Raw genomic sequence first — 26,977 nt, forward strand, 5'->3', positions numbered from 1 at the left:
TCCTCTTTTACCTTTTCAGTACTCCGTGATCTGCTTGAATTCTCTTCTTTGTAGGCATTCCTTTCTTTGTACAATTCAATAGTGTCCACAGTAGTACCTTGCTGCCACTCTTCTAATCTGCTTCTTAGAAATCAGTGCCCAGTTTCTTAAATATTATGGTCATAAGAGAAATATATGAGAATTTTCCTGCTGTATTTAGTGCCACAACTGCCCCACACAGTATGTCCATATTATTTATTATTATGCATATTTTGTTAATTTTCATACTTACATGCTATGTTCTCAGATGTACTCTGTTCAATAACTCAACTACTTTTTTTTCTACCACAAGTAAAATAAAATGAAACAACCCAGCTATCATCTTTCCTTACCTACAGTTGACTTAAGGAAACCTGTTTCTCAGGGAAACTGAATAAATTAAAGCTGTGTTACTGGCAAGAGGTCTGCATGAACAGGCATGCCAGTTGACATGGGAGGGGGAGTAAGTGGGACACCACACCAAATAACCACAAATAAAAACCAAAAAACCCCCCAAAAACCCAAACCAAACAAAAAAACCCCATACCAACCCCCTCCCCAAAAACAACCCAACAGAAAACCCTCAAACAAGCAAACAAAAAAAACCCAAAAAACCACAGAAACCTGCATACAAACCTACACAACAGCATTTCTGAAGTCTGCAGCCCATCAGCTTACACCCACGGTGTAAGGAATAAAGAGAAATGTTTTCCAGGTTCAGATGTAGTATTACAAATATCACGGAACAAACTGCTTTTATGCTGCTTTTAACATATGCACAGAATCTCATACCACTGAACTACTGTGCATCTCTGTAGGTCAATATTAAACATGTAAATAACAAAAAAAATTTTCAGGATGATCTACAGCTATTATAAAATCTGGAATTTACACATTGAGTTCTAGAAATAACAAGTGAGTGCTTTAACTGGTGTGATCTGGGCCAAAATTCCTGTAGTTGTTAGAAACCACTATGCTTTGTGCTACAGAAAGAACTCATTCAGGGCCTGGTTCAAGGGAGTGCATCATGTTGTCCTGGCTTATGAACAATGTTGAATCGAATGACAGGATTTTCAAGTAATGAAAATGTTTAGAAAGAAGCTCACAAGGTCTCTCAGGCCTTATATTAACTTAGCAACATCTCACGAAATTTCTTGCAGATTTCTAGCATCTGATTATAATATAACTGCACCTTTGCACTAAAGCAGAATATTTTCAGCAGGTAGTACAAAATAATTATTCAAATTCTCAAATGCTCTTCAGCATATTATCAGGTGCTGAAGAGAACACCTCTTTGTAAAGTGTATCAGGCAAGCATTTCTATAAAAAAAAACTCCACAAAAAAAACCAACTCATGCATAAGTAGCTCTCTTCTTCATTTATCCTTTTTAGATTTTATATATTTAGCAGCAACTGATAAGTATTATTCACTTTGGTGATACCACTTGCAGAATCACAGAATCTCTTAGATTGGAAGGTACCTCTTGACATCACTTAGTCCAAGCCCTCAACTCAAGGGTCAGCTGGAACAGTCTGGCCAGGCCCATGTCCAGTTGAGTTTTGAGTATCTCCATAGACAGAGACTCCATAGCCCATCCGGGCAATCTGTTCCAGTGCTTGACCATCCCCACAATTAAAAGTTTTTTATTGAATTTTTCATGTGCATTTCCTTTACTTATAGGAAAGTTCATCTCTGTAATGTTCCAGGACAGCTCAGCATTACTGGAAATGCTACAAAAATAAACTGATTACTTGTATTAGTGTCCTGGCATGATCATTACTACATAGCTATCCTTTCTTACATCACAACTCATTCAAGTTTTCTTCTAGTTTCATCTATTTTAAGACTTACTTCTTACATGTCTGTATTATTATGAATATATGATTCTAACATTGTAGCAGTGTTTCTCACTGCTTTGAAGTCCATACAATCTCTTGTCAAGGGAAAATAGAATCACTGGTGTGACAATAGAAATTTAATTTTATATTCTTTCATGCTCTCTGAACAAGTGGAAAGAGCTACAGAAGATGAAAAATACTACAGACTCAGATGCAATCTTTTGAAACCCCTTTCTATCAAGTGGAAAGATAGCTGCACAGGATTAACGGTTGCATTGTTATTTAGAAGACAAGTAGGTTGAGGCATCCCACTTCTAAGCTTAAATCACATCTACGGTTTCTCAACAAAACATCTGCCGAAGTCCTGCAAGTCCTGCCTGAAGGCACAAGGCTTTACCTATGTGTTAACTGAGCATTTCTAAATCCATGATGCAAGAAAATCTTAACATATATAATTAAAATAAATCAGTATCAACAATGAAGATTGTAACCTCATAATGCACACAGATTAACCCTTTATTTTAGGCTTCACTGTATGAAACAGGGTATTTGTTCTCTCTTCTGGCTGCAAATATCTCAACCTGACATACAAAACCGAGGCTGATAATTAGACCTGATATAGAGATGTCAAAGTAAAAGTTCATAGCAAGTGTGAACCTACAACATGCTGACAACATAGAAATCAGTCTTTAATATTATAATTGCGGATTTTTGTCATGCTGGAAGAGATTTTTGGTTTTAATAGATGAGCACAAAACAAACTCCTGGATTTTAACTTCTGCTGAACTTCCAGCCTTGTTCCTCTGACTGTCAAATCTTCAGCTGATGTTTCAAGTTTATCCTTGGCTTTGACATTTTGCCAAAATTCTTCAGATTGCTTGATTGAATGTACAACTTCAAACTCCCCTGCTCAAAAAACAGACAGAAAAATACTTTGTAGTTATGTTTGTATTCAATTATGAGATTTAATAGTTGAAGAGAGCTGGTTTACTCTTTTCCTCTAAATATACTGCTGCCATAGTGTCACATTGTCAAAATCTTATATTACCAGGACCATTTCTGTACATAGGAGCCCAGAACAGTCCATTAAGGCTTGCCATACTGATGGTATAACACAGTATCTTCTGTTCAATCCCCCCTTCATCTGTACATGTCCATTCTCCATTAGCATCAGACTGCTTAAGAGAGGAAGACAGCTGGAAGGTCAGTGTAACAGCTCAAGTCAAGCAATACCTATCTGTTCAGCTGTTTTAAAACATCATATTTTACAAGTTTACCTTTCTCTCCATTTTGAGAAAATGTGTTTGGATATGCACAATATAAAAGACTGAGAGGTAACTCTGTTGGCTTGACAAAGCTACCATTATCTTTTGGGTCTTTTTTCAATCTTCTTTCATTTAGGAAAGCATTTAGTATGTAAATATTTGGTTTTGTTATCTAAAATATCTGTCTTTACAAAAAGGACTAACTCAAAAAGAAACATCTTTGTTTAGGAAGCAGTGGGACTGGTCCTAATACCAGTCAGAGCACATCTTGCAGTTCTCACATAATTCTCCAAAAACTATTATCTCCAACTAACTGAACTTCAGTCTTATCATGGGTTTCTTTAGGTAAGATAAGTGGAACTGTTCATTCGCATTATTCACTGTAAACTATAGGTAATATTTACAGGTGTTTGGCTCCAGGCACTTAACCCTTATTTTTCAAGGCATTGAGACTTTAACTTCAGATTTTCTATGGAGAGACAAAGCAGACAGCAGAAGTAGTCATAATAAACCTGTGATGACACACTCTAGAGTATTCTGTACTGGTTTAATTTTATAAGCATCAGTCTGCAGTCCCAGATACTACTCAATCACAGCAATAAAAGGTGCACAAATGGACAAAGATCAGTTACTAGTAGGAGAAAGTAAATTTTTAAAGTCCATTGAACATGGTAGGAAGTCTAAACAAAATTCTACATAAAAGGAAATACAACATGTTCCTGAATTACAGAATGGATTGATCGATTGAAGGTTTATAGCTCTGTGCAAAGCATGACACTGTGGCTAATGCCAAAACACGACACTTTTCAAACTAATTTTTATACACTGGCTTAGCTTGAACCAGCTGTTCACTCATGTGTGTGATCTCTGCACTGAATCAGCTTGGTGACCAAAGCTCAGTGGACTCCTGAGCTGTGGATGCGACATCCTGTGGTTCAGCTTGCCACCTAGTGGTTTCCTACAGATGTAGAAGGTATGGAAGAGGATGCTTGAGCCCATGAAGATCGTTGGGTGTATTTTCCTGCATGGGAAATGGACTTTAATCATTAGAATGCCTCTCCCACATCTGGCAGATAAGAAAGCAGAATTTCACAACATCAACCATTTTAAAAAGTGCAGGCAGCAGTGTCTGAAAGATATTGCTTCGAACATTACTGTCTTGAACAGGAACAGCAGTAGAATAAGTAGAATACTACTTCTTGTGCGTGGTCTAAATAACAGGAATGAGCAGATCCAGTGCTCCATAGCACACAGTTAACACTGCTTACAGACAGTCTGTTTTTTAAAATACTCAGTTTTCAAGGGCCTTTTGTATTCACCCAAGGGGATGACTTTCATAAATTAATGTGGGAGGCCCTAATTGTGTAATTCTAAAGGCAAAGTAACCAAGCACCAATGCATGACATGCATCCCTTCCTGTGAAGACTTCTGTATGCTTGTCTCCTGTCATTAGTAGAGAAACTACAGTTGTAACTAGTAAAGGCTTCTTAGTTAGGTATTTGGAACAACAGCACAGAATACAAGCATTCTACATGGCTATTTTTAAGTTTTGGACTGTCAAAAATGTGTACTAACACAGAAATTTAAAATCAACCACCGCAAACTTGTAAGGTTAGTTCCAAAAATTAGGAAAAGATAAAGAATCAGTACCCAGAATTAGAAATACTCTTTAAATGCTGTAGCTTGGTTTGCGCACCTATGAAAAAACACACCTAATTTACAAGCCTGCAACTTACTTCAGAAGTGACCGTGGCGACCAGAGCTAGCAAGATCATAGCCAAGCATCTAAACTGCTTTTGAAAATGGAGCTAAGTGTTTAGTGTATTGAAATGCTTAACATATCTTCCATTTGATGTGTGCTAACTTCAGTCAGAAATGAACATTCATAGATTTTTTTTCTCTCAGGATAAAAGAGATATATGCAGGCATGTTGTATAGGCAAACTGAAATTTCGTCATATGGAAGTTTCATTTAAGAAATTTGTCACTAGATCTTTGCTTATGGCTAACAGTGCTTCTGAAGGAAGACCAACTCAAACAAGTTCCTATTCAGGAGAAGAACATAGAAACGAAGAAAATGTAGCTTGGGCATTAGTTAATATTTGTGAAACACTTCAAAGATGAAGTTTCACGTAATGCAGAAAAGAGATCATGAGTTTTTCTCTGATTGGAGCTGGAATGAAGCCCGAGCCAGAGCACTGTTTCTGTTTGTTAATATTTTACCAGATTCATTCTCTGGCCAGCTTTTTACCCACATGGATTGCTCTTAGAACTGTCAGTGATGTCAAAGCTGTTGAAATTCTGTCTAGTGTGGAAACACTTAAGATAACTTTTGATCCATGAAGTGTGGAATTTCAGATGACAGAGCTCACAAGTTACAGTGAGAATTATAGTACAAGAAACTCCCCTATCTAAACTCAAGTAGTAAATAAAAAAAGTTACTTTACCTCAAAGCAGCTCGCTCCTGTTCTTTGTTAGGCTACAATGTAAACCCAAATTATTAAACTGAGGACAGGGTTCTGAATACTTGTGGTGGTGGGGTTTCTCAAAAATGTATTGTGGGATGTGAAAATACAAAGTTTCATCTATACTAAATATGTATAAGTCAAATGACTAGTGGGGACACAGCTTGCCTTAGACCCTTATTCCCCCTGTACTGACCCCAGCCTCTGCTAACCCAAGGATAGCTGATTGGAGCTGATAAGGAGCATTTCACACAGTACCACACAGAACCCTTCACAGTACTGGCTTCATGCTAAATGCAGTATTACAGCTGAACTTCAATAGGTGATGTTTGCTTTTTTCCCCTCTGAAAAACTGGTAAGTATCTTCAATAGCAAATAGAATAGTAAACTTACCAAGATAAATAGAAGAAAATAAATTTCCATTTTCTAAATATTTTACAAATCTTCCCCTCCTCCTGCCTAACATTTACTCTAAAATCAAAAAAGGCTCTACTTTCCTTTGAGGGTGGCTTGTTGTCAGCATTCAAGGTGCCTATGATGTGGATCACCAATCAAAATCTCCACTTGCTCTCAAACTCTGGGATAGAGCATTTAAAAAGCAAAGAAATACAGAGGTGTATTTCTTATTTGTACAGCCTATGCATCCTATGTAGCCTTTTAATATCATCATGGCTTGTATCTGTCTATCACTAGGAGGTTCTTTTTCTTCCAATAATACTGAACAATAAAAATACCTGAAGAAGGGACCTATGATCCTTCTAAACATCTTCCTTCTACTTATCTGCAGAATTAACATACAAGCTATGAAATCCATCTAATTTTTACAGTAAACTGAAAATTAGCAGGTAGAGTAAGGAGAGAGAAAATTAAAATATCTCATAGCCTTTTGACTTGCTTGGAAGCTTACACAAGGTCTGAATTTGATGGTGAAATGAATAAAGTATATAACAGTCCACTTCAGTAATTCAGATGTAGTCATTAACTCTTCAAAACACATTTAGTCATTGCATTGTGTAATAGGTTGGAAATACAGCAAATTGCAGGGCTTACTTGACATGCCAACCATTTTGAGTGCCAGTAGGCTGTTTGGTACATGTAACATGAAAAAAATTAAACTGTTTAACAGGTTCAGAAAAATCATTTTCAAGCTACAATTCGTTTCACCAGAAATTCCCACAAAACACATCTACTGGTGTTACCAATTTGGACAGAATTGAACTTGGGAAAAAAAAAAAAAGGTTTGAATAAGCAAACTAACTTGCATGCTTTGCTGCAAATCATTTTTTGCCACTGAGCTTCCAAGTGTCTGTATGCGTCACTAGTACCTGAAAGCCCAGTTCCAAGTCACTCTGTCTCAATGACAGTTCTATCCATTGTAACAATGTATTTAATGAATATATTAAATTCAAGTGAGTGGTTTTAAACAGGAAAGATTGAATTAATTTCCATAGCTCAGGCCTGAAAAATAATACAAGCCTCTGCTAAAAATCAGAAGCAGAAGCAGAATTTGAAAATTTTGTATATAATGCTTCTAAGATGATGTTGTTCCAAAAAAAAGAGAAAGATTTTGCTTTCATAATTTTTTTTCTGAAATACAGAATTCAGTCCAGTGGAATTAAGGACACCTTTTCCTGGAGGAGAAAGCTAAGCAGCAAAATAGATTGTTTAAAAATCGTATTCTTGCAATGCAGTATTTCAGGGCCTGCATGTTGAGTAAGAAGTTCCACTGTGGTATGCCTCATATACATCTGGATGCAGAGATCAAATTAAACTTGGTCTTAGGAAAATATTATCCCTTATTGATTCACATTTCACTTGTTCCACGTTGGCAGTATCCTCTGTCCCTTTTGCTATTTCTGGATCCCCGAAAATCTACATTAGGTTTTGCAACAGTGGCTGGAAATTTCTAGACATTAAGAAACTGATGTCCTTGTAAGGCTGCCAGAGCTGTTGCATCACACATCCAACAGCACAAAACTGCATGGCACTATCAGTAATGTTTCAAAGACATCCTATCCTTTTGCTTATCCTGTCAATATAGGCCTGGCCTGAAATGCTCTTCCTATTTCAGTCCTAGCCTCACAAAAAAAGCACGAGAATCATGAATGTCAGCACTATGTCCATTCCAGTCCTACAGGTCTGTCAATGCACATTACTTTGTCCCTGCAATGCACTGCTGTTGTGAATAAATACACTTATAATCCACTCTTCATTTTGAAAGCCCTTTTAAGTATTATTTTTTCTTGTGAGCTACTAAAGATGGTTCATTGCCTTCATACACTGGTTTAAAAATAGATGTAACATAGGCTGGATAGGACCTGTGGGTGAAATGTCACAGTGCTTATCACTCCCTGCTCAGAATGTATTTTGACACAGCTTCTGTCCATTTGCCACTTTTCACTGTGCATCTCTAGGAGTCTGGTTCTGTCTTCTCCAAAATCCCTCACCGGAGAGTCAAAAAGCACCAATCAGACCACTCACCTACTCTCCTCTACACTGAACAACCCAGTTCTCTAAACCTCTTCTCGTGTAATGTGTTCCCATGCCCCAGCCATTTAGTGACTCTCCACTGGACTCCAGTTTGTCACACTTTTGTACAAAGATGGACACAGTGGCCTCACAAGTGTCAAATTTAGGGGAACAAATCACTTCCCTTAATCCAGTTCCTGCAGTCTGTATGTGATTAATCGCATATGAATATGAGTGTACAGTTCTCAAACAGACACATTTATATCTGCCCCAGCTAAGTTTTAGACTATGTCAAAACAAAATTTGCATTCTACAGGAGTACTTTAAAACAGTGAAGAAGTATTTGCAATGAAGGCATTTAAACCAGACAGCTATATAGACATTCCTCTTAATTCTTACTTCTGCTGGCAACCGTGAAATTCCCTTCAAGTAACTCATTCAGGAGCAGTATGTAAAAGAATTAATGAACGACAACAGAATCCACCGTAATTCCACATTTCCAGAAGAGTCAAATATTGTGACTACTTTACAAAGCAGGCTTACCTCGGCTGGTGTTCTTTCGAGGACTGAGTAGAGAATGGCTTGATCCCGTATCTAAAATTTGACAGAAATTTTGCATTCTAGATGAAGAAAGCTGAACCTGTTGGACATGACTAGGACTCTGACTGAGCAGCTGAGTTTGAACAATCTCTGTGGTTGTATCTTCCTTTGTTGCTGAGAATGTATCTGGCCCATGATTTTCAATAGAGAAATCTATCCAAACCTGTTCAAATTCAAACACAATCTTACAGACATACATACTTTTCACATCAAAGAGATCAGAAAATTGGTTACATTTCATAGTGGCATCTTGGACTTGGAAAGAAAGAGGGTTTCGGCAAGAGGCAAGACAAAAGAAAATTATTATTTTTAATTTTGAAAGGTTGTACAAGAAGATTAATTACAACATCATGGCAGTGATTGAGAAACCCTAGTTTATTTAGTGTTAACAAATACTATTTTGTACAGGAACAATGCATAAAAAAGACAATGCATTTAGAAAGACATAGGTTTTTAAGTCTTTGAGGAGATGACTGTTGAGCAATTCAAATTGAAAAAGCCAAATGAGGGTGAATTACATTGATCATAAAACTGCACTGTACCTCACTGGATGGTAATTCTGTTTCTTCTCCACAGCTGCTTGGAGCTTCTTCTTCCTTTAAGCTAGAGCAGGCAGTAAGAGAAGAGAACCTTGAAGGATGCTGTTGCCTTGTGCACTGCAGCTCCTAATGTGAAATATTACATTAACACAAGTAACTCATGCTCCCTAAAACTAACATCCTTATAGCTCAGTTTGCTGTTACACTGCTAGAATTAAAATAAGCCGTTATAAATAATATTAAATGAAATTATGTTCTCTTCAGATCAACAGGGTCAAACTATCTTTATAATAAACCTAGTATCAAATCTGTTCAATATCTACATTTCCTGGTGCTTTTACTATCACCTTGCTTGTTGCTCAAGCTTACATCATCAGGGTCCTTCTTCACTTTCATATTTTCCCGTGATTAAATTACAGAAGAAAAATTACAGAAGAAAAACTCCAAAACAATACCTAAAACCCCAACTGAAATAAAGCAGCTATGGAAAAGTAAATCGTCAGCAGCCAAAATGAACTAATTTACCTTTCAAAGTTTCACCAACTTTCAACTTGTAGCAACTAAAGTGAGATTTGATGAAAAGAAAACTGCTTCAGCCCTGTCAAAGGAGATGCAAATAAACACCGAAGTCTTCTGCTATGTAATTAAGACCAAAGAAACAAAACGTGAGCCCATCACATAAAGTAATTGACAGTAAAATTCCTGTAGCTTTGACAGTAATAAATTTTCTTGGTTTTTTATAAGGATAAAGATCTTGGAATGCAGGAGCAAATGTAGCCTGGCCAGTAAGAGGATCACCTAGAATCAAAACACCCAAACTAGAATAATAGTATTCTTTGGAAAGTCAACCTGGAGCTCAGCTTTTGTGTAGGAGCTGAAGCCTCAGCAGATATATTCAGAGTAAAGAGCAGCCTGGAATGAGAGTATGAGCTTGGATGTAAGAAGGGCTATCCTTTCTAGTATAGAATGATGAACTCAAAGGTTCCAGAGGTGGAAAGATCCTCAATGACAGCCATTTCAGCCATGACCTCCAAGCAACCCATCAGCTGAAGAGGTTGAGCTACTACTCCCAGCGTTTAGCTCACCATCTGGAAACTCACAGTCAAATTCTACCTCTCCAAGTGCTATAGTCATACTGTACTTTAAAAATCTATTTATTCTTACAAAAGTAAGAATCATCTTTAATGATTTTTAACAGAACATGGGAGACACGATTTATGTAGAAAAATACAAACACAGTATCTTGCTCATTAAAAATAAGGCAAGAGAAGATTGGGATGGACGGATATGACTATTCATTGGTCTTAATTTGAGAGTCAGCAAAGTTCTAAGGTGAGCTATGAAAGAAAGAATAATTAAAGAGGTGGAAAAGGAAAAAAAAGTGGTTTTGAATTTTGGTAATTTTGCCCAGATCTGGAAGTCACTTTTATGTATGTTTGGTATAACCATTTAGCCAATTTTTTTTTCAGACCTTAATCCCAGCAGTGCACAGATGAAACAAGCAGGTCACAAGAGATCTCCTCAAGTGGTTTGCTGAACCTGAATTTCTTTGTAAAAATTATTTCCAGTGTTAGCATTTAATAAACAGGTCACTATTTCTGAAACAGAGAACTGAAAGTTCAAGTGAACAAAGGATGCCAAACTTGTGACTTTAGGTTAATGAGATGATCACAAGCATACAGAAAAAATTATAAATCCACAAGCACGCTGAGGCATTCCACAAAGTAGCAAACAGCCAAAAAGATGATCAGTAAATTGGAACATTGGATGTAGAAGAAGAGGTTGGGGCAGCTGGCCTTGCTGGTCTCCAGAAGAGACAGATTAATCTTTTCAACATGTATAAGCATCTGATGAGGATGTTATAAGGAGATAAAGATGACTGAGTTGGAGACATCTCAGTGGTATACGGTGGAAGACCAAGGGATAATGAGCAAAAAGGTAAGTACAGGACACCTTGCCTAAATATAAGGGGGAAGAAAACCCCAACCAAATGACAGCCTTCTTTATTGTGAGGGTGACCAAACCCTGGAACAACTTGCCCAGTGTGGTTCCCAGAGGAAGTGTTTCCCCAGCTAAACTTGGTTAATAATTCTACTGGAGTTTTATACCTCAGAGCAACAACCTCACCCTTTCTAAAAGAACACTGTTTACTGCCTTCAAAACTACAACAACAATCAACTGCTCTGACTCAATTCTCACAGGAACAAATCTGCTGATCAATTAAGTCAAGTACATAGTGAAATCCTGGCTATCGAAGTTACTGGGAGGTCTGCCACTAACTACTAGGGAGGCCAGGATTTTTTTCATTAGTCTCTCTGATAAAAGCTGCAATTTAACTATTAAAGGTTGCATTTTAATTACAAAATATATGAGACAGGTTAACTATATATCTTGCTTTTATAGATGGAAAAGGTGCTATTACAGTTATTTGGACATGGGTGCTTTGAAATCCCACCACTGTGAGTATTTGGAAATACCCTGACTGATTAATCACTTTAAAGTTTATGTTAGAACATAGTGCAAATCCTTCAAACAGCCTTTCCTGCTCAGTTAAAAGTAAAAAGCCTTATGAAATTTGTAATTTAGGATTGCATTTACATTGCATAAATACATTTGTTTCTGAAATACCTTGGTTGAAGATCAGGTTTAAAAATATTACTTTTGAAGTCCCAAACCCTTTAAACTTATGGGGAACTATCTGGCTTGTGGCCAGTCACTAATGGTGTTTGCCAGGGCTCGATTTTAGGGTCAATTCTCTCCAGTCTTTGATCAATGACCTGGATGAATGAGTTGAGTGTGCACTAAGTTGGCTGATGATACTAAATGAGAAGGACTCATTGATTCCCTTCTGGGTAGAGAGACCTTACAAAGAGACCTCGATAGACTGTAATGCTTGGTAATCACCAACTGCATGAAATTTAATGAGAGCAAAAAAGCTGGATTCTGTACCTGGGACTACAGGCATGGACTGTATACATTTGAGGGACAAGAGGCTGAAGGGCAGCCCTGAAGAAAGGGATCTGGGGGTTTGATTGTTGGCAAGCTCAACATGAGTCAACAGTGCATCCTGGTGGCCAGGAGTGCCAGCTGTGTCTTCAGTGTGTTAAGCACAGCACAGCTAACTGGCCAAAAGAAGCTAATGTCCCACTATGCTCAGCATTGATATGGCTTTACTTCAAGTACTGTGTGCATTTTTGGGCTCCACAATATGAGAAGAATATAAAAATATTAGAAACAAAGTCCAAAGGAGGGCAACAAAGATGGTGAAAAGGTTAGATGGCTAGATTTATGAGGAGTGGCTGGGGATACTTGCCTTGTTCAGCTTAAAACAGAGGTGGCTGGCAGATGACCTCATTGCTCTCTATAACTTCCTTTCATGATGGGAGAGTAGGAAGTGCTGATTTTTTTTTGTGTCTGGTAATAGGATGTGGAGGAATGGCTTAAATCTGCATCAGGGAAAATTCAGACAATTCTTCCCTGAGAGGGTGGTCAAGCAGTGGAACAATCTCCCCAGGGGGTGGTCATGGCCCCAAGCCTTTCTGTGTTCAAAAAACAGTTGGGACAATGCCCCTAACTTAAATGGCTTAACTTCTAGGTTGTCCTGTGTGACATCAGGGTGCAAAGATCCTCATGGGTTCCCTCCAGCTCGATATGCAATGATTCTACAGAATCTTCCAAAGATAGATTTGAGCTAAACACAGTCAGGGTAATTTAAATGCAGAATTTTAGGTTTAATGGTTTAATATTAATGGAATCAGAACTGGCTTAATGGCTTATTATCGCTAAATTTTAAACAGCATATAATTACCTGTGTTGTGAGTCTGTGCTGTAGATGCTTTAGAACTGATAGCTGACACTGTGTTCTTTTGACAAGTTCTCTTGGAAGAAGACTACCAGAGGCAACACAAACTGTGCAGTGTTTAGAGCTAACAGGATGCCAGACTCCTATAAAAGAGAGAATGTACTGAGGAAGGCATTCTTTGTTGATATTTTGTCAACCATATTGCATTTCCAGCAAGTGTTTACAGTAGATAATAAATGAACCACAGAACACAGGCCTTCTCATTGCAAATGCAGAAATGGGCCTCATGCTTTTTTCCCTTTATTTCATTGCCAGAAAAACTCTGCATGGAACTTAGATATCCACAGTGAAATCTTTTTACATTATATATACTTTTAATTCAAGTTTACTCTACAGTAAACTTATTCTGCTTTCTCTTCCACTTTCCTAAAGCATTAGTTTTTATTCCAAGAGATACAATACCTCTTTTCTGCTCATAAACAAAGTCTTAAAGTTCCAGTTCCCACACTGACATCGAGGCACCAGAGAGTTCTTCATCTAAGATGTTTATCAGCAAAAGTCACTACACAGACTTTTGTTCTATCTTAGCATCTCCTATCACAGGATAATCTTACTTGCAAGGATTAGTACCACAGTCTCACATGAGCTATGTAGATCAAGGATCAGTAAGGCCCAGCACCTTTTTTTCATAATGAAGCCTAGCTTTCTCCAGCTCAGAGGATGAACTGATTCCCTGTCCATTTTATTCTAAATATATAAGCTAGCACTTTTCTTTAGAATAAATTTACCTTCCTTTAACACCATTCCAAGTTCTGCCCTGAGTCTGTTTCCCATTTCAATCAGCTGCCGCTTTTCTTGGCTCAGAATTGAAATTTTTCTTGCTGCTTCCTTGAGTTTATTTTGCATTCCTTGTAGAGTGTGTTTGACACTATATTGACAACCATTACCAGTACCTACATCAGCTGGCTGTTGTCCAAAATTGACCATATTTTCTTCAAGAACTTTGGGTTCTGGCCCCTAAATAAAACAGATAATGCTTATAATAAATATTTTGAAAATGCGGTCTGCAGGTTCAGAGATTTGTACAAATATGCCTGAGAGGTCAGCTGAAGAAAAAGTGTAAAATTGAAGGCTACAGTTCATTTTTTCGGGCCCATTTTCCAGATTTTTTAGCCGTCTAGGGCAAATTAAACTGTGGAGCAAAACACTGTAACAGCCTGAGACATTCCCACACATATTGTCAACTGTAAGCGTAAAATAATACACATAGGATAAACACTGTATAACTGTTAACTAAAAAGCACTTAATTTTAAGACAAAATGTGGAAAAAAGTTCTTCATACCAAATAGCAATCTGCTACAAATCCTTCTTTGTTTAATCATTGTGTACATTGTTTTATCATTTGTACATAAAAACAAAAGGGGGTAGATATAACTTAAAACATTTACTGAAAAGTAAAGATTCTACAATGTTTTGTTTTTGTCAACCTGAGTCCACCTGCACATACACGTAGTGGTAAGGTATATACCCAAAAGATCGCATCCTTGTTTTTCAAGGTCTGTCCGTCTTCTTTCAGCCCCCTCAGAGGAGACTTTTTGATAGCCATTTAAATAGTCATCATTCACTGAACAGTCAACTCCCTATAATGATTTTATATTTCACACATTGCCATAAGTATCTAAATGTATCACATGCACTAAAATTGTTTTACAATTACTCATTGGAACGTTTACTCTTTTACATATAAACTAGCTAACTGTGCAATCCAAATCAGTTTTCAACTAAACCACCCTAAACACTATGATTCAAGAAGTACACATTGAAAGCTACTATCCATACTGAGAAAAAAACCAAACCATTGTTGCCTTATTGTGCCATGCAACTCCCATGCTCTTATTTCTTTGGATAGTTTTACCATTAAAAGGAAGGCTCTTGAGAACTTACTGAGAAAGCATGCAGGCCTACAAAGAGTATGGGGGAGAAAGGTAGAGAAATTAGTGCAGGACTAGAGTCTAAAAATTCTAAGACACCAAAGTGAAAGGAAAAATAAACTGCACTTTGACACATATCTAGCGGTTTGTATAAAAGCAAGTAACACAAGTAGCTGGGAGCATGTGTTGATCTGCTGAAAGGTAAGAGGGTTCTGCAAGAGACCTGGAATGATTGGAAGGATGAGCAGAATCCAATAAAGTCATGTTTAATAAATCCAAGCGCTGAGTCCTGCATTTGGCCACTATAACCCCCTGCAGCGTTCTAGGCTGGGGACGGTGTGGCTGGACAGTGCCCAGGCAGAAAGAGACCTGGGGGTACTGGCTGACAGCAAACTGAACGTGAGCCAGCAGTGTGCCCTGCTGGCCAAGAAGGCCAATGGCATCCTGGCCTGGATCAGGAATGGCGTGGCCAGCAGGAGCAGGGAGGTCATCCTTCCCCTGTACTCAGCACTGGTGGGGCTTCACCTCGAGTGCTGTGTCCAGTTCTGGCCCCTCAGTTTGGGAAGGACATTGGGATGCTCGAGCACATCCAGAGGAGGCAATGAGGCTGGAGAGGAGCTGGGAACACAAACCCTGTGAGGAACCACTGAGGGAGCTGGGGGTGCTCAGCCTGGAGAAAAGGAGACTCAGAGGTGACCTTATCACTCTCTAGAGCTCCCTGAAAGGAGGTTGTAGTCAGGTGGGGTTGGTCTCTTTCACCAGGCAGCAACTGGCAGAGAGCACACAGCCTTAAGCTGCACCAAGGAAAATATAGGATAGATATTAGGAAAAAGTTCTTTACAGAAAGGGTGATAAAGTTCTGGAATGGCCTGGCTGGGGAGGTGGTAGAGTCACCATCCTTGGATGTGTTTAAAAAAAAGCCTGGAGGTGGCACTGGGTGCCAGGGTTTAGTTGAGGTGTTGGGGCTCAGTTGGACTCGATGATCTTGAAGGGCTCTTCCAACCCAGTGATTCTGTGTGATTGTGTGTGTGTGAGTGTGAAATTATTACAGTCTACCTTTGCCGGTCAAATTGACATACTAAAGCTTAACATAAAGCAAGGCGAAGGCAATGACCAGTCATGGGACCACTGGCTGTCACACTGTGGATCACCTTCACCGGATCAAAAGACAAAAGCACATCACCTGACTGGGGCAAGGCATGCCATTTGCTTAAACTTATTTTCCCTGAACTTTTCAGAAAAATATTCCACAGCATTGCACAGAACATTTTTTTTTTCAGACTGTAAGCTGTAGAATTAGGAGTGGAACTCAGAAATCTTTTAACCTTTAGATCTATGTCCAGAGCAAAATTCTGCAGTACAAAACAGAAAACACTGAAAAGATGGATACTAAAGAAGAGTGGGAAGAAGAACTCTCCTCAGAGCTGATACAAAAGACAAATAGAAAAATATATGTACAAGCAAAAGTTTACATGCTATTTTTACTAGTTTCCACAATAAACTTTCCTCTTCTTCTTTAGTGCTGGAGCCTATAATTTCCAGATTATAATCACAGAAACTCTGCTATTTTAAATGGAAAAAAGAAAACTATCACTATATGGCTTGCTTACTGACTTCACCTGCACCCCTATGTTTAGTTACCATTATTGCTCAACAGATTCTGAGCTCCCTGAGGTAGAAATATTTTTGGCTGTAATTCTTCATGGCCCTAAGTACATCCTTAGTATGCAATTAATAAATAAATGTAAGAAGCACAGAGAAAGATTAGAAAAGTGCTAATGATAAGCACTTGTAAAATCCCATAAGAAAGTAAAATGAAGTATTGCCCATTGTTTTTAAGATATTTTCAGGACTGCTTTCAGCTCAGTCTATGTCTAAGAAGGCTTGTTATGTACTGAGAAACTAAAAATAAAGCAGACCAAAAAAATAGGCAAGAAACAATAGTCCAACTTCAGTGAAGACAGCATCAACTACAATTCCAGCATTTTATTCACTTGAAGTTTTGGCCTGCATATCCCCTATTTGCTACGTGTCTGTACATATAAAGCATAAGTAATTCAGCATTAAAATATGGATTTGCAATGGAAAACCTGAAGCAGTGACACACAGTAGTTTAAGCATTTGCAAGTAGGAAAAAAACCCCATCAAGACTAGCTTGCAAGATCAGAAGTGACTTGTGCCAAGGGTTGGCTAGTCAAAATTTATTGACTAGAAAGAATAAGAGTAAGTTTGGCTAAAAAAATCTTTGCTGGCTCTCATCTGACCAATCACATAAGCACTTATTACTTCCATTTATAATACGTACTCAAACAATAATAATACACTAGGTATTTAATTACACACACGCACATACATACAGATATTTTTAGGTAGTTTAAACCTCAACATACCTCTTCTGTGTCTGGGTTTACTAAACAATCCAACTTAGTTGAACTGACTTTGATGTTGCTCGGTGTGGTTCCAGTTGAAATTTTGTTTGTGTTTAATGAACCTAAAAGAGGAGTATAATAGGAATGCATACGTATTTATAGAGAGTTTAGGCTTTCATAGCAAGAGCTGCTTCAGAACACTGTCTTATGCATATAAATGTCTAGTTTGTCTAGTTACAGAATCATAAAACCATAGATTTAGGTCGGAAAAGACCTTTAAAATCATCAAGTGAAACCAGTGACCTAACACTGCCAAGTCCTCCACTAAACCACGTCTTCAAATGTCCACACACACATACATGCCTTTTAAACACCTCCAGGGATGGCAACTCAACCATTTCCCTGGGCAGGTTGTGCTAATGCTTGAATAAGCCTTTTCAAAAAGAAAATTTTAATACTTAAGTATTTAATATTTAATAATTATTAATATTTAATTTAAAATATCCAATCTAAATTTCCTCTGGTATAACTTGAGATTATTTCTGTTGTCCTATTGCTTATTACTAGGAAACAGAGACTGATCCCCACCTCACAACAACTCCCTTTCAGGTAGTTGTAGATAGTATTAAGTTCCCCCTGAACCTCCTTTTGTACACCACTTCAGTAGATATACTGTAAAGGAACTGTAAACCACCATGGCAAGGGGGTTTGGACTAGGAGATCTTAAAAGATCCCTTCCAATCCAAGCCATTCTGTGATTCTACCTACTGGCTTCGCTATCAGGAATTCTGTAATATACATATAAATGCTTTACTCTTGCAAAATACAGACATGATTGCTTTTCTAGTGGTAATTTTGTAGTGACTTATAGTGTGTGTGTGTGTTTCTTTTCACTAATAATTGTTTCGTAAACAGAATCTCAGACCACTGTGTTCTTGTGTATGGTGCAATCAAATAACAATTTTTACACACTCATGGATTGGGGAGCCTTCATAGGTTATGACTGTGACTCCTAAACTTCCTTAACTGAATTTAAAGTTCTTTGTCAAGAGTTTCACCTTGCTCTGCAAGCTGTCTGCCTTCTGTTTGAGGAAGAGAAGACAACATCTGCTCATCAAGACTCTCCATTTCTTTCCTCATTTGTGCAATAGCAGCCCGAAGGCTGGCATTCTGTTCCTGCAGCTTTTTTATTTCCAAAGCAGGGATATATTTATACAGAGAACTTTCATCATCATACTGAAATATCTGGAAAATAAAAGTACAAGACAAAAAGAACTCTTCATTAATAAGTGACACATATTCTCTCCACACCACCACCACACACACAGATCCTAATACTTTCAACCCATGAACATATGTGGGAGAAAAGTACCATAGAAGGAGAATAAATGTGTTTTTTTATTGAGGATTTGCCTGGGAAAGAAGTGCTGTACTGAGAACATCATAGGAGGAGGTACACATGGAGAGGACCATGGCACCAGAGCTCTGTGTTATAACTGTTGTTCTGCAGGTGTGGTTTATCTCTCTTCCATGTGCAGGTAAACCTTCCCCTTAAGGAACTTATGGGCTCAACAGTAGTCCCCTTTCTGACTTGCCAAATTCTTGAAAGTGTAATTGGAGATCATCTGTTGACAATAACATTGTTCTGGTTTAAAAGACAGATATTTCCCAAGAAAGAGGGGAATGTCCCTGGAACGGAAAGATCACCTCCTCCCACCGAATTATTATGAATTCGAAATTACGGGGCTTCCAGGCAAAGATATAGAAAAAAGAATAACAGTTCTTTACTAGACTATATATATATAAAACAGCACAAAACGAACAACAGGAGCAAGGACAAGAAAATCCACTAACAGCCTTTTCCCGCCCATCAAGCATTTCCCCATTGGTGTAGTTACGGCGACAACCGACAAGGGGCGCTGTAGGCTGCGGTGACTCTGCCGCAGGGATCGGGGCCTCCCCGCTGGTGATGGCAGACTCGGGTGAGAGCGAGGGAAGAAGGACTGACTCCCCCAGCGATGACTTCGGCATCGCTAACGGCAGCCGGTACACGCTGGGAAGGCTGGGCTTTATGATGTCCCACTACGGAACAGAGAAGAGGTCCGGCGGACGTGCTGCTCCAGCTTCAGGGGCCCTCCAAGCGGCGGTTCCGGGAGGAGGGCGGAGGGCGGAGGGAATGGCTTCCCCAGGCAGGCACCCGTGGGGACTGTGCTGGTCTCTGTCGGCGCTGGCAGCCCGCGAAGTCTCAGTCAATGAAGCCGCCCTTTCTCTCTTGCAAGCAACAGACTCCGGCGGCAGGCGGAGCTCCACGGCAGTGTTGAAAAACCGCTGCGCAGGAGAGGTCCCAGACGAAGAAAAACCACACGACCGTCTCTGCTCCCTACAGGGCAAGGACTACCCACCCCCAGCTAAGAGACTGACAGAATATGTCTGTACCCTCCCACCGCTTCTCCCACTCCCCCAGAACCATTACAATGGTATGCCAAGGCCACGTCTTTTGTCTCTGGATCGCTGTCCATTCACCATCTCCCTGACAACAAATGGGAAGAAAATTCCCGGGGAAAAAACAAAAACCAACCACCCAACCAACCAAAACCAAAACTGCTTTTTCTTTGCAAGCTCTGGTAACATGTTCTGAACTGGTCACTGTTGAGCACCTGTAGACCCAGTAGAGTGCACTGCAGCATACACTTTGCTTTCGCTCTTTTACCAAAGGCAGTTTTCTACTCTTAATGCATTATCCTTCAGCATGACAACTTTGAATGGCTTTTTAAGGTATAAGCAATTTAAGAGGTAGCAATGAAAGGACAAGTAGCTAGTGATACTCAAATACAAGACATAAAAATATTTTAAACGGCCGGCATATTAGTATTTTGAAACATTGCCTTAAAATTTTAACTTTTCAACTTTAAAATCTACCCTGAACTGCACAGAACCTCAGGAATGAGGTTCCAGAAATTCATTTTCCCCATTTGACTGCCACGGTCGTACAGTATGTTGTCACATTTTGGAGCAACTGTCTATATTCAGCTTGCTCCTTTCGCTAGTGAGTAATGAATGAGAGCCATAATTAGGCCCATGGCACCTAATCTATGTGTATTCCAGGATAGATATGCCTATATTTTGAATGAGGCATATGAAACAGATGAACTGCCTACAGTAAGTTCAGTGGAAACAAGGCCCATAATATTGTTATCTTAGAATGAATTCATCCATGTCTACACTAAGTGTTGTCTAACCTGTTTCTCCCCTTCAGGTGAAATACTGTGATTAAACGATGCTTGTATTGTCTGTTCTCTCTCAACAGTAAAAGCAGAAAGAACACTCTTCACTTCATGCAACCTGTAGTCTGTTTTCTGTAGATCAGCTTGAACCTGGGACGGAAGGAATGGAGGGGAGGCAGAGGATGTCAGTAGCTCAAGGACAAAGGGATAAAAGAAAAGGAAAGGTAAGGAATGGAAAAGGAAAGGGAAAGAAAAAAGGAAGTTAAAAGAAAAAGAAGGAAATCAAGGATACTTTAAAACATAGCACAGGGACTTAAGCACATTCCTTTTGTCTCTGTTAACAACTGCCCTAACAGACAAATAATTTAGCGTAATTGTCCTATCTTCTTCATGTAAACTGGAAAATGATGATTTATCTCTCTCATGTGTTCACTTGTTACAGCTATTGATGCCTATGAATAATTCTGGAAAGACAATAATAAAATAAAACACTAGAGTAAATGCCAGCATTCTGAACTTCAGAAACAAGTGTTTCCTCTGTACCTGTGAGTTCAGCGCAACTGGGCATTGAGAATTGTTAGACCACTGTCTAATAGTCTCTAAACAATAAACATGTATTTAATTTTTCAGAAGCTGAAGTTTTTAGACTGCACAAAATAGGTGTTTTTTTCCACACAAAAATACCCAAGAGCTTTTCAGGACTAATATTGATCCCTTGACAGAATTCAAGCGGTACTGTGATCTGAAATTCTTTCTGCCCTCGGGCTGCTCTAAGAGACATCTTTCTTCTTTTGCTACAATGGCAAAGGAAAAACATCTCTCAAGCCAACTTGCTTACATGGAAAGGGAGAAAAGGCCACCATTAGAGATTGTTCATGAAAATTAATCTGATTTCTGTTCATGAAAATTAATCTGATTTCTGATACATTTGATGAATTGCTGTACACAATACAGAAATACTGTATTGTAAATTTTACAGGTTTTTTGAAAGAAAGGTAAACTCATATTTCCCTGAGAAACACCATGGTGACAAACTCCATAGCTCTCTATGCAATAGATGATTCTTAAACAGTGTTAATTTGAAATTCTCACCTCCTCTCTTGATGAAGATAGGCTGTGTGTTGGATCCTCTGATTTCTGATACCAATTACATTCAGCATTCTCACAGAGCTGCTGCCAGTTAAGTTCTGCTTGCATTTTACTCTGTTTCAGAATCCATTCTCGCTCAGCTGCCAGAGACAGTTGTTGTTTAGACCTATGATACACAGAGCAAAGCTGTTGATTTCAGCAGAATAAATACAAAGGGTGTTTTGTGGATATTTTATGTTTGTTTGTCATTCTTGGCGGGGAATCACCTGTTGTTAGAAGACTTTACATTTCAAACTCAAGTACAGTACTACAGAAATGTGCATTTACTGTGAAATTCTCCCGAAATAACATTGTAAATTACTCCAAAACATGAAAATTAAAGACAACAGTAAAGATACCACAGTAAAGATACGAACAAATGTGAAATTCTTGCCTCAAAACACATTTGTTTTATAAGTGTATGAAAAACTGTTCATAAAGAAGCCATGGATTTTCCAGAAAACTAAATGGTTGCAGTGAGCTGCTATCCAGTGGCTAAACTGATAAAGTCTTTTAAAAAGTGTTTGAGAGAAACTACTTAGATGAATTAAATTGATAAAATACAACTGAAAACAAGAGAATGAGATAACAAGGGATTTGGGCAGCGAGACTTGGATTGGCAGGTGTTGGGTGGAAGACACAATTGCTTAACAAAACCACTTCCATTTATATTATATATTGGTTTGGTTGACAGGACAAAAATTAAGTGTTCTAGTTCTAATGACTAAACACATTCATATGTAAATTAGTAAAAGGAATTCCAATATCAAATACATTTTTATACAAAGACAAAGAAGGAAAGTTTTGTTTTTCTTTAAAGTTTGTTATATAGAAAGAGATGGTATAATGCCTCCCTAGGGTATCACAGTTGAAGATAAAATTTCACCGTTAGTAAGATGATCCTTTTGTGGTGAAATATAGGAATATAAGAAGGAAAAGCGAGGGGGAAGCACCTTGTAATTAGGAGTATGATAAACAGTGTACATTTATTCATCTTGCCTAAGACTACCTCTGCTTTCTAGATGCTGACCTTTCCTGTAGTTTCAAGGTTAACGAATTTAGCAGTGTGCTTACCACATAAAATAATCTTACGCACTCTCACATTACTAAACATATTCTAAGCAATTCCTTACAAGGGTTAGCTGTCAAACAAGCAAAGCAACAGCTACTACACAAGCAAGACATAATTTTCTAAACTGTAATTACAAGTGTAATCAATTTTTAGAGAGATAAAACAATAGACAAAAAAAAAAGCTTATACAACTATAGCAATGTTAAACCAGAACATGCTAATAATAAAAAAAAACCTGAAAAAAATATTTCTAGATGGCACTGCAGCAACTCAAAATTGCTTTTCCAACATTCTTACACCAATTTCTGTCATCAGTGTCTTCCAGTTCTTGAATCTTTTGCTTCATGTGAAGTTTCAGGTTCACATAATCCTCATGCAGATGACCTATATGACTATTCTTAGAGCTAACAAAAATAAATTTACATTAAAAAGCATGAGGGGTCCACATATAAAAATTTTTTGAACAATAACATGTAACTAGTAATAGAGGATGCTGTAATTTCCTAAAGAAACAGGCATCATAACATCTTTCCCCATGAGTTAGTGGAAACCAATTATAACGGTATATGTTATTTCCCAAAACAATCCTTCCAAAGGTTAGTTGCATACAGAATATAGAGGATCTGCTGAAAAGTAGTGCAAGATCTCCAGTTAAGTGTAACTGAGTTCCTCCTCCACTCAAAATTTTCTGTTACATAAGAAAAAATTTGCAGAACAAGGGCTGACCAGCAGAAATCTGATCTTTTAGATACATTTGAAAATAGAAGCAGCTCTGTATCTTTTCCCCTCCTCTCCCAATAATTTTAATTGCTATCAACAAAAAAGTTTCTCTGCGATTCAGTGGAAGAATACCAGTAACGTCAGGATCAAATCTGAGGAGCTGATACTGCTATCAAGACCAGTAAGTTCTCTAATGATACACTGAACCTTTAAAGCTCTGCATTAATCCCTTAAAGACTTAACAGGTTTGCTGCAGCCTGTCACACCGCCAAACAAACCTATATTACTATCGTGCTGTTCTGCAAACTTCTATTTACTTTCCACTCTATACAGGGTTTTTGTGTAGCTGAATGACCGTTGCAATTGATTAGATAAGACTGATCATATAATACCTACAGAGTCAAAACTCTGAACTAAAACTGGAGAGTAACAAACAGCTAAATGCATATTCACTTTCACATTCTGCTAGATTTTGCTAAATTAAATTTACACTTCACCTGAAGTACTCTGAATCCCATAGCCAGCACTCATGCATACAAACCAAGTCTATCAGAAGTGCTGTCTCAGTGTAGTCTAGACATACATTTTTGCACCTCCCTTGTTCATCCCCACACCCTTAAGGGCAAGGCAGATCAGAAGAATGACTGCTGTACTGTGATCAGTATCCAGCTCGGCCTGGCAAAGAGGCAATTGCTGGATTTAAGAGACTCAAATTCTTCCTTCCAATCCCAAAAGGATATGCTCCATGTAAAACTCCTAAACTGGCTTTAAATTAATTTGCATATGCACCACATTAACATCAATCATTGAGTAATCTTTGATGAATTCCAGAGTCTTGACCAGATCACCCACAGTAACTAAAAAAAATTATTTAAAACTTAGCCAGCCATCTCTACATTATAAATGTAGTTGGATCCAGCACAGTTTACAGCATTTTATAACAATTACCATTTTAAGCAGAGAATAACCCCAAAGAGACTGTTATTTCTGAAGACAGTAATTACATTAAACAAGAATTACGTGCGGACAGAACAGAAATAAGTGTTTATTCCCTTCACCCTGCAAGCTGCACACATATTTACCTTTTCTTTGAGATATGTATGATGAATCAAGGAACAGTTCAGCCCTCTCTTTTATTAACAATATTAGCTGCTGTGTCCCATTTGTCTGCTTTTAGTTAAAAAGAAAATAACCAACAGAGAGAGCCTGTGCTTTTACATGCAAAACCCTTTACTTGCTTCACATCCACCTCTTCCTGTTGTTTATTCTCCATATTTGCCTCTTATCTGATTATAAATTCTGTAGATTAAAAAACCCATCATTTTTAAGCAGCATGGATGCTTAAAAAAATTAATTGTCTTTTCTGTTCAGCTCTCTCCAGAGATATGGGAAAATATAGCTTCTCTCACTGTACAGTATTATTCTGTGTCACTGGTTGCAGATAATCCCTTCTGAATAAGCACAGGGATGCAGAAAACAAATCGGACAAGCATGCCTTTCAAATAGTGTCTCTTTAATGTCTTTAAATGAGAGATTTTTCAGATCAGAAAATGCTATGCAATATCTCTATGCTAAAGGATGTCATAATTTAAATAACATTTTTCTTCACAAACAATCTAGACAACTCCAGTTCTCTAGGATCGAAAAATGAATCACTGATCGTTGGATGTGAGAAGTATAAAAAAATTCGAGTTTGGTCTTCCCAGGTATACTGAGGAACAAACGGTGCTAAAGGACACAATGATCTGATGGTCTTTCAACTCTGCTGGCCAAGATTTCACATTTATCCCTAAGTTAATTAAAATAGTGTTTTCTGTTCATATTCTGATTCTTGTTGGCAATGTTCAAATCCCACAACCGTGCTAGTGTTAGTGTAAGTAACATCTTCTTCATTTGGGTAAGGAGAAGTAGATGACTTTTTAAAAAGTCACTATTATGGATATTCATGAACAGTACTGCCTCCTTGCCTATAACATGCAACACTGAAAGATCTGCTGTTTTAGTATCACATTTTCAGCTACAGTTGTTCCAAATGGATCAGGTAGCTACCACAGTTAAAAAGATTAACTAAATTTGAAGTGCGCAGAGGGAGGAAAAGACAATCGAGTGTAGGCAAAAGACAACACTGCCAAGGGAACTGGCTGGCAGGAAGCAGAGCCCACAAGGAAGGATTCCATGGAGGGCTCTGAGACAGAAGAGCAGATGGCAGGCAGACTGTCGAGGATAAACCCGTTAGATGTAGGCAGTAGAGAGGAGCTTTGGACTCAGGGACAGCACAAGAGAGGGCATTTAGTAGGAAGGGTACAGAAAAGAAAGAGGGTCCCCAGAGAGAGAAGAGGGCGCGAGATGCGCAGGCGACGCATCGGGAGCTCCGAAGGACAACCTGCGGCACAACGGGATGCCGTGCGACCGCGCTGTCTTCCGATGGAAAAGCCCAGTGGCGACCGGCGTCCGGACGGCACGAACCCCCGCACGGCTCCGCTCCCGGCTGCAGGCCGCTCGGGCCGCGGCGGGCGGGGCCCTGCGGGGGCGGACCCGTCGCCATGGCGCCGCCGCTGAGGGGCCGCAGCCGCCGCCGCTCCGGCCCTCGCTCACGGAGGCAGTGCCAGCCCCCGTCTGCCTCCCCTCCTGTTTCTCAGTTCCTCGCATTGCATTCGCTTCCAGGAACCGGCAGCGTGTTCTCTCCTCCTCGCATTCTCCCCGTTCCGTCCTCACTACTCTCACGCAGCAGCCTCTTCTCTGCTTCGTGTGAGCGCGGGCACGCTCCTTTGGAGCCCCCGTCTCGTTTAGTAAGACCCCCTTCTCCCAAAAGACAGCTAGTACTTGTGCCATACTCTCAGATCTCACTCTCTCGTTCACTTGTCTTCCTATACATTTTGTTTATCCAACCGTTTATTATTAATCAATTTCTCCTTAGCGCAGATCAGGAAGGAGACTCTGTGCCCCTTTCGAGTACAGCCGTTAACAGGTATGAGCAAACTTCCCGTCCTTTCTGAACTCCCGCTGCATCATGTGAAAAACTTTAAAAAGCTTGGCACTTAATTATTAAAAACTGCATCCATCAACTAAACTGCTTTACACTGTCTAGGTGAGACAGAAGAAGATGTAACATGCAGGCCTAAAGCATGATTTTCCCTTAGTCACACTAGATGACTTGCTTGTCTGGAAGTCATGAGGCAAACTTCCTGTAATGTTGTGTCAGCCTTCTGTTTTTCTAGATCATCTAAACTGCTTTTCCCTTCCAGAAACTCGAATGCTGCACCCAAATGATATCTGAAGTACACTAATTTAGAGAAGATAGAGCATTATCAGTAGTTCTTATATAATTTTCCTTATGTCATCAGAAGAGAATTGTGTGTCCTACCCTGTACCAGTTAAAGAAAGAAGGGGTTTATTTTCACCAGTAACTATTAATGAAAATTAGAATCAGAACTAACAATTTGCCTTTTGAAATAAAGCAAGTTCCATTTAGCAAATTATAGTTACAGAATACTGCAATTATTAAAGAGATTTAGTTAATTTACTTATATGAATCA

The 26,977-nt window shown here is 38.8% G+C and overlaps 2 protein-coding genes across 5 annotated transcripts; one reads left to right on the top strand and one right to left on the bottom strand.

Annotated features, from left to right (window-relative positions):
* Positions 1-1,979: 1,979 nt before the first annotated feature.
* On the bottom strand, positions 1,980-26,561 carry CCDC57 (coiled-coil domain containing 57). 4 transcript variants are annotated; one of them, XM_077188351.1, is made up of 10 exons: positions 25,825-26,555; positions 21,614-21,776; positions 20,537-20,713; positions 18,356-18,542; positions 17,319-17,419; positions 13,785-14,013; positions 13,003-13,139; positions 9,198-9,320; positions 8,599-8,818; positions 1,980-2,763 (listed from the first exon to the last, which is right to left on the bottom strand). In XM_077188351.1, exons 1-10 carry the CDS (start codon positions 26,271-26,273, stop codon positions 2,540-2,542), a joined length of 2,010 nt encoding a protein of 669 aa, XP_077044466.1. In that variant the 5' UTR covers positions 26,274-26,555; the 3' UTR covers positions 1,980-2,539. The 4 variants fall into 4 exon arrangements, with proteins under 4 accessions (XP_077044466.1, XP_077044467.1, XP_077044469.1 ...); XM_077188352.1 differs by having other exon boundaries at positions 20,537-20,671; positions 25,825-26,533; XM_077188353.1 differs by having other exon boundaries at positions 2,624-4,143; positions 25,825-26,561.
* LOC143695508 (uncharacterized) lies at positions 18,539-21,838 on the top strand. The gene is made up of 2 exons (XM_077188356.1): positions 18,539-19,774; positions 20,605-21,838. The coding sequence occupies exons 1-2, from the start codon at positions 19,267-19,269 to the stop codon at positions 20,643-20,645; spliced, it is 549 nt and encodes a 182-aa protein (XP_077044471.1). The 5' UTR covers positions 18,539-19,266; the 3' UTR covers positions 20,646-21,838.
* Positions 26,562-26,977: the final 416 nt, after the last annotated feature.

This window comes from Agelaius phoeniceus, chromosome 19 (assembly GCF_051311805.1).
Source record: "Agelaius phoeniceus isolate bAgePho1 chromosome 19, bAgePho1.hap1, whole genome shotgun sequence".
In the NCBI taxonomy this organism is placed as follows: domain Eukaryota; kingdom Metazoa; phylum Chordata; class Aves; order Passeriformes; family Icteridae; genus Agelaius; species Agelaius phoeniceus.

Coding starts and splice junctions, on each gene's coding strand:
- LOC143695508 (XM_077188356.1), top strand. CDS start 19,267: ATGGCAGACTCGGGTGAGAGCGAGGGAAGAAGGACTGACTCCCCCAGC. Junction 19,775..20,604: donor CCCCCAGAACCATTACAATG/GTATGCCAAGGC, acceptor CTCTCTCAACAG/TAAAAGCAGAAAGAACACTC.
- CCDC57 (XM_077188351.1), bottom strand. CDS start 26,273: ATGGCACAAGTACTAGCTGTCTTTTGGGAGAAGGGGGTCTTACTAAAC. Junction 21,777..25,824: donor GGCATCCCGTTGTGCCGCAG/GTTGTCCTTCGG, acceptor TGTGTATCATAG/GTCTAAACAACAACTGTCTC. Junction 13,140..13,784: donor TGGAATGGTGTTAAAGGAAG/GTAAATTTATTC, acceptor TCTCTTTTATAG/GAGTCTGGCATCCTGTTAGC.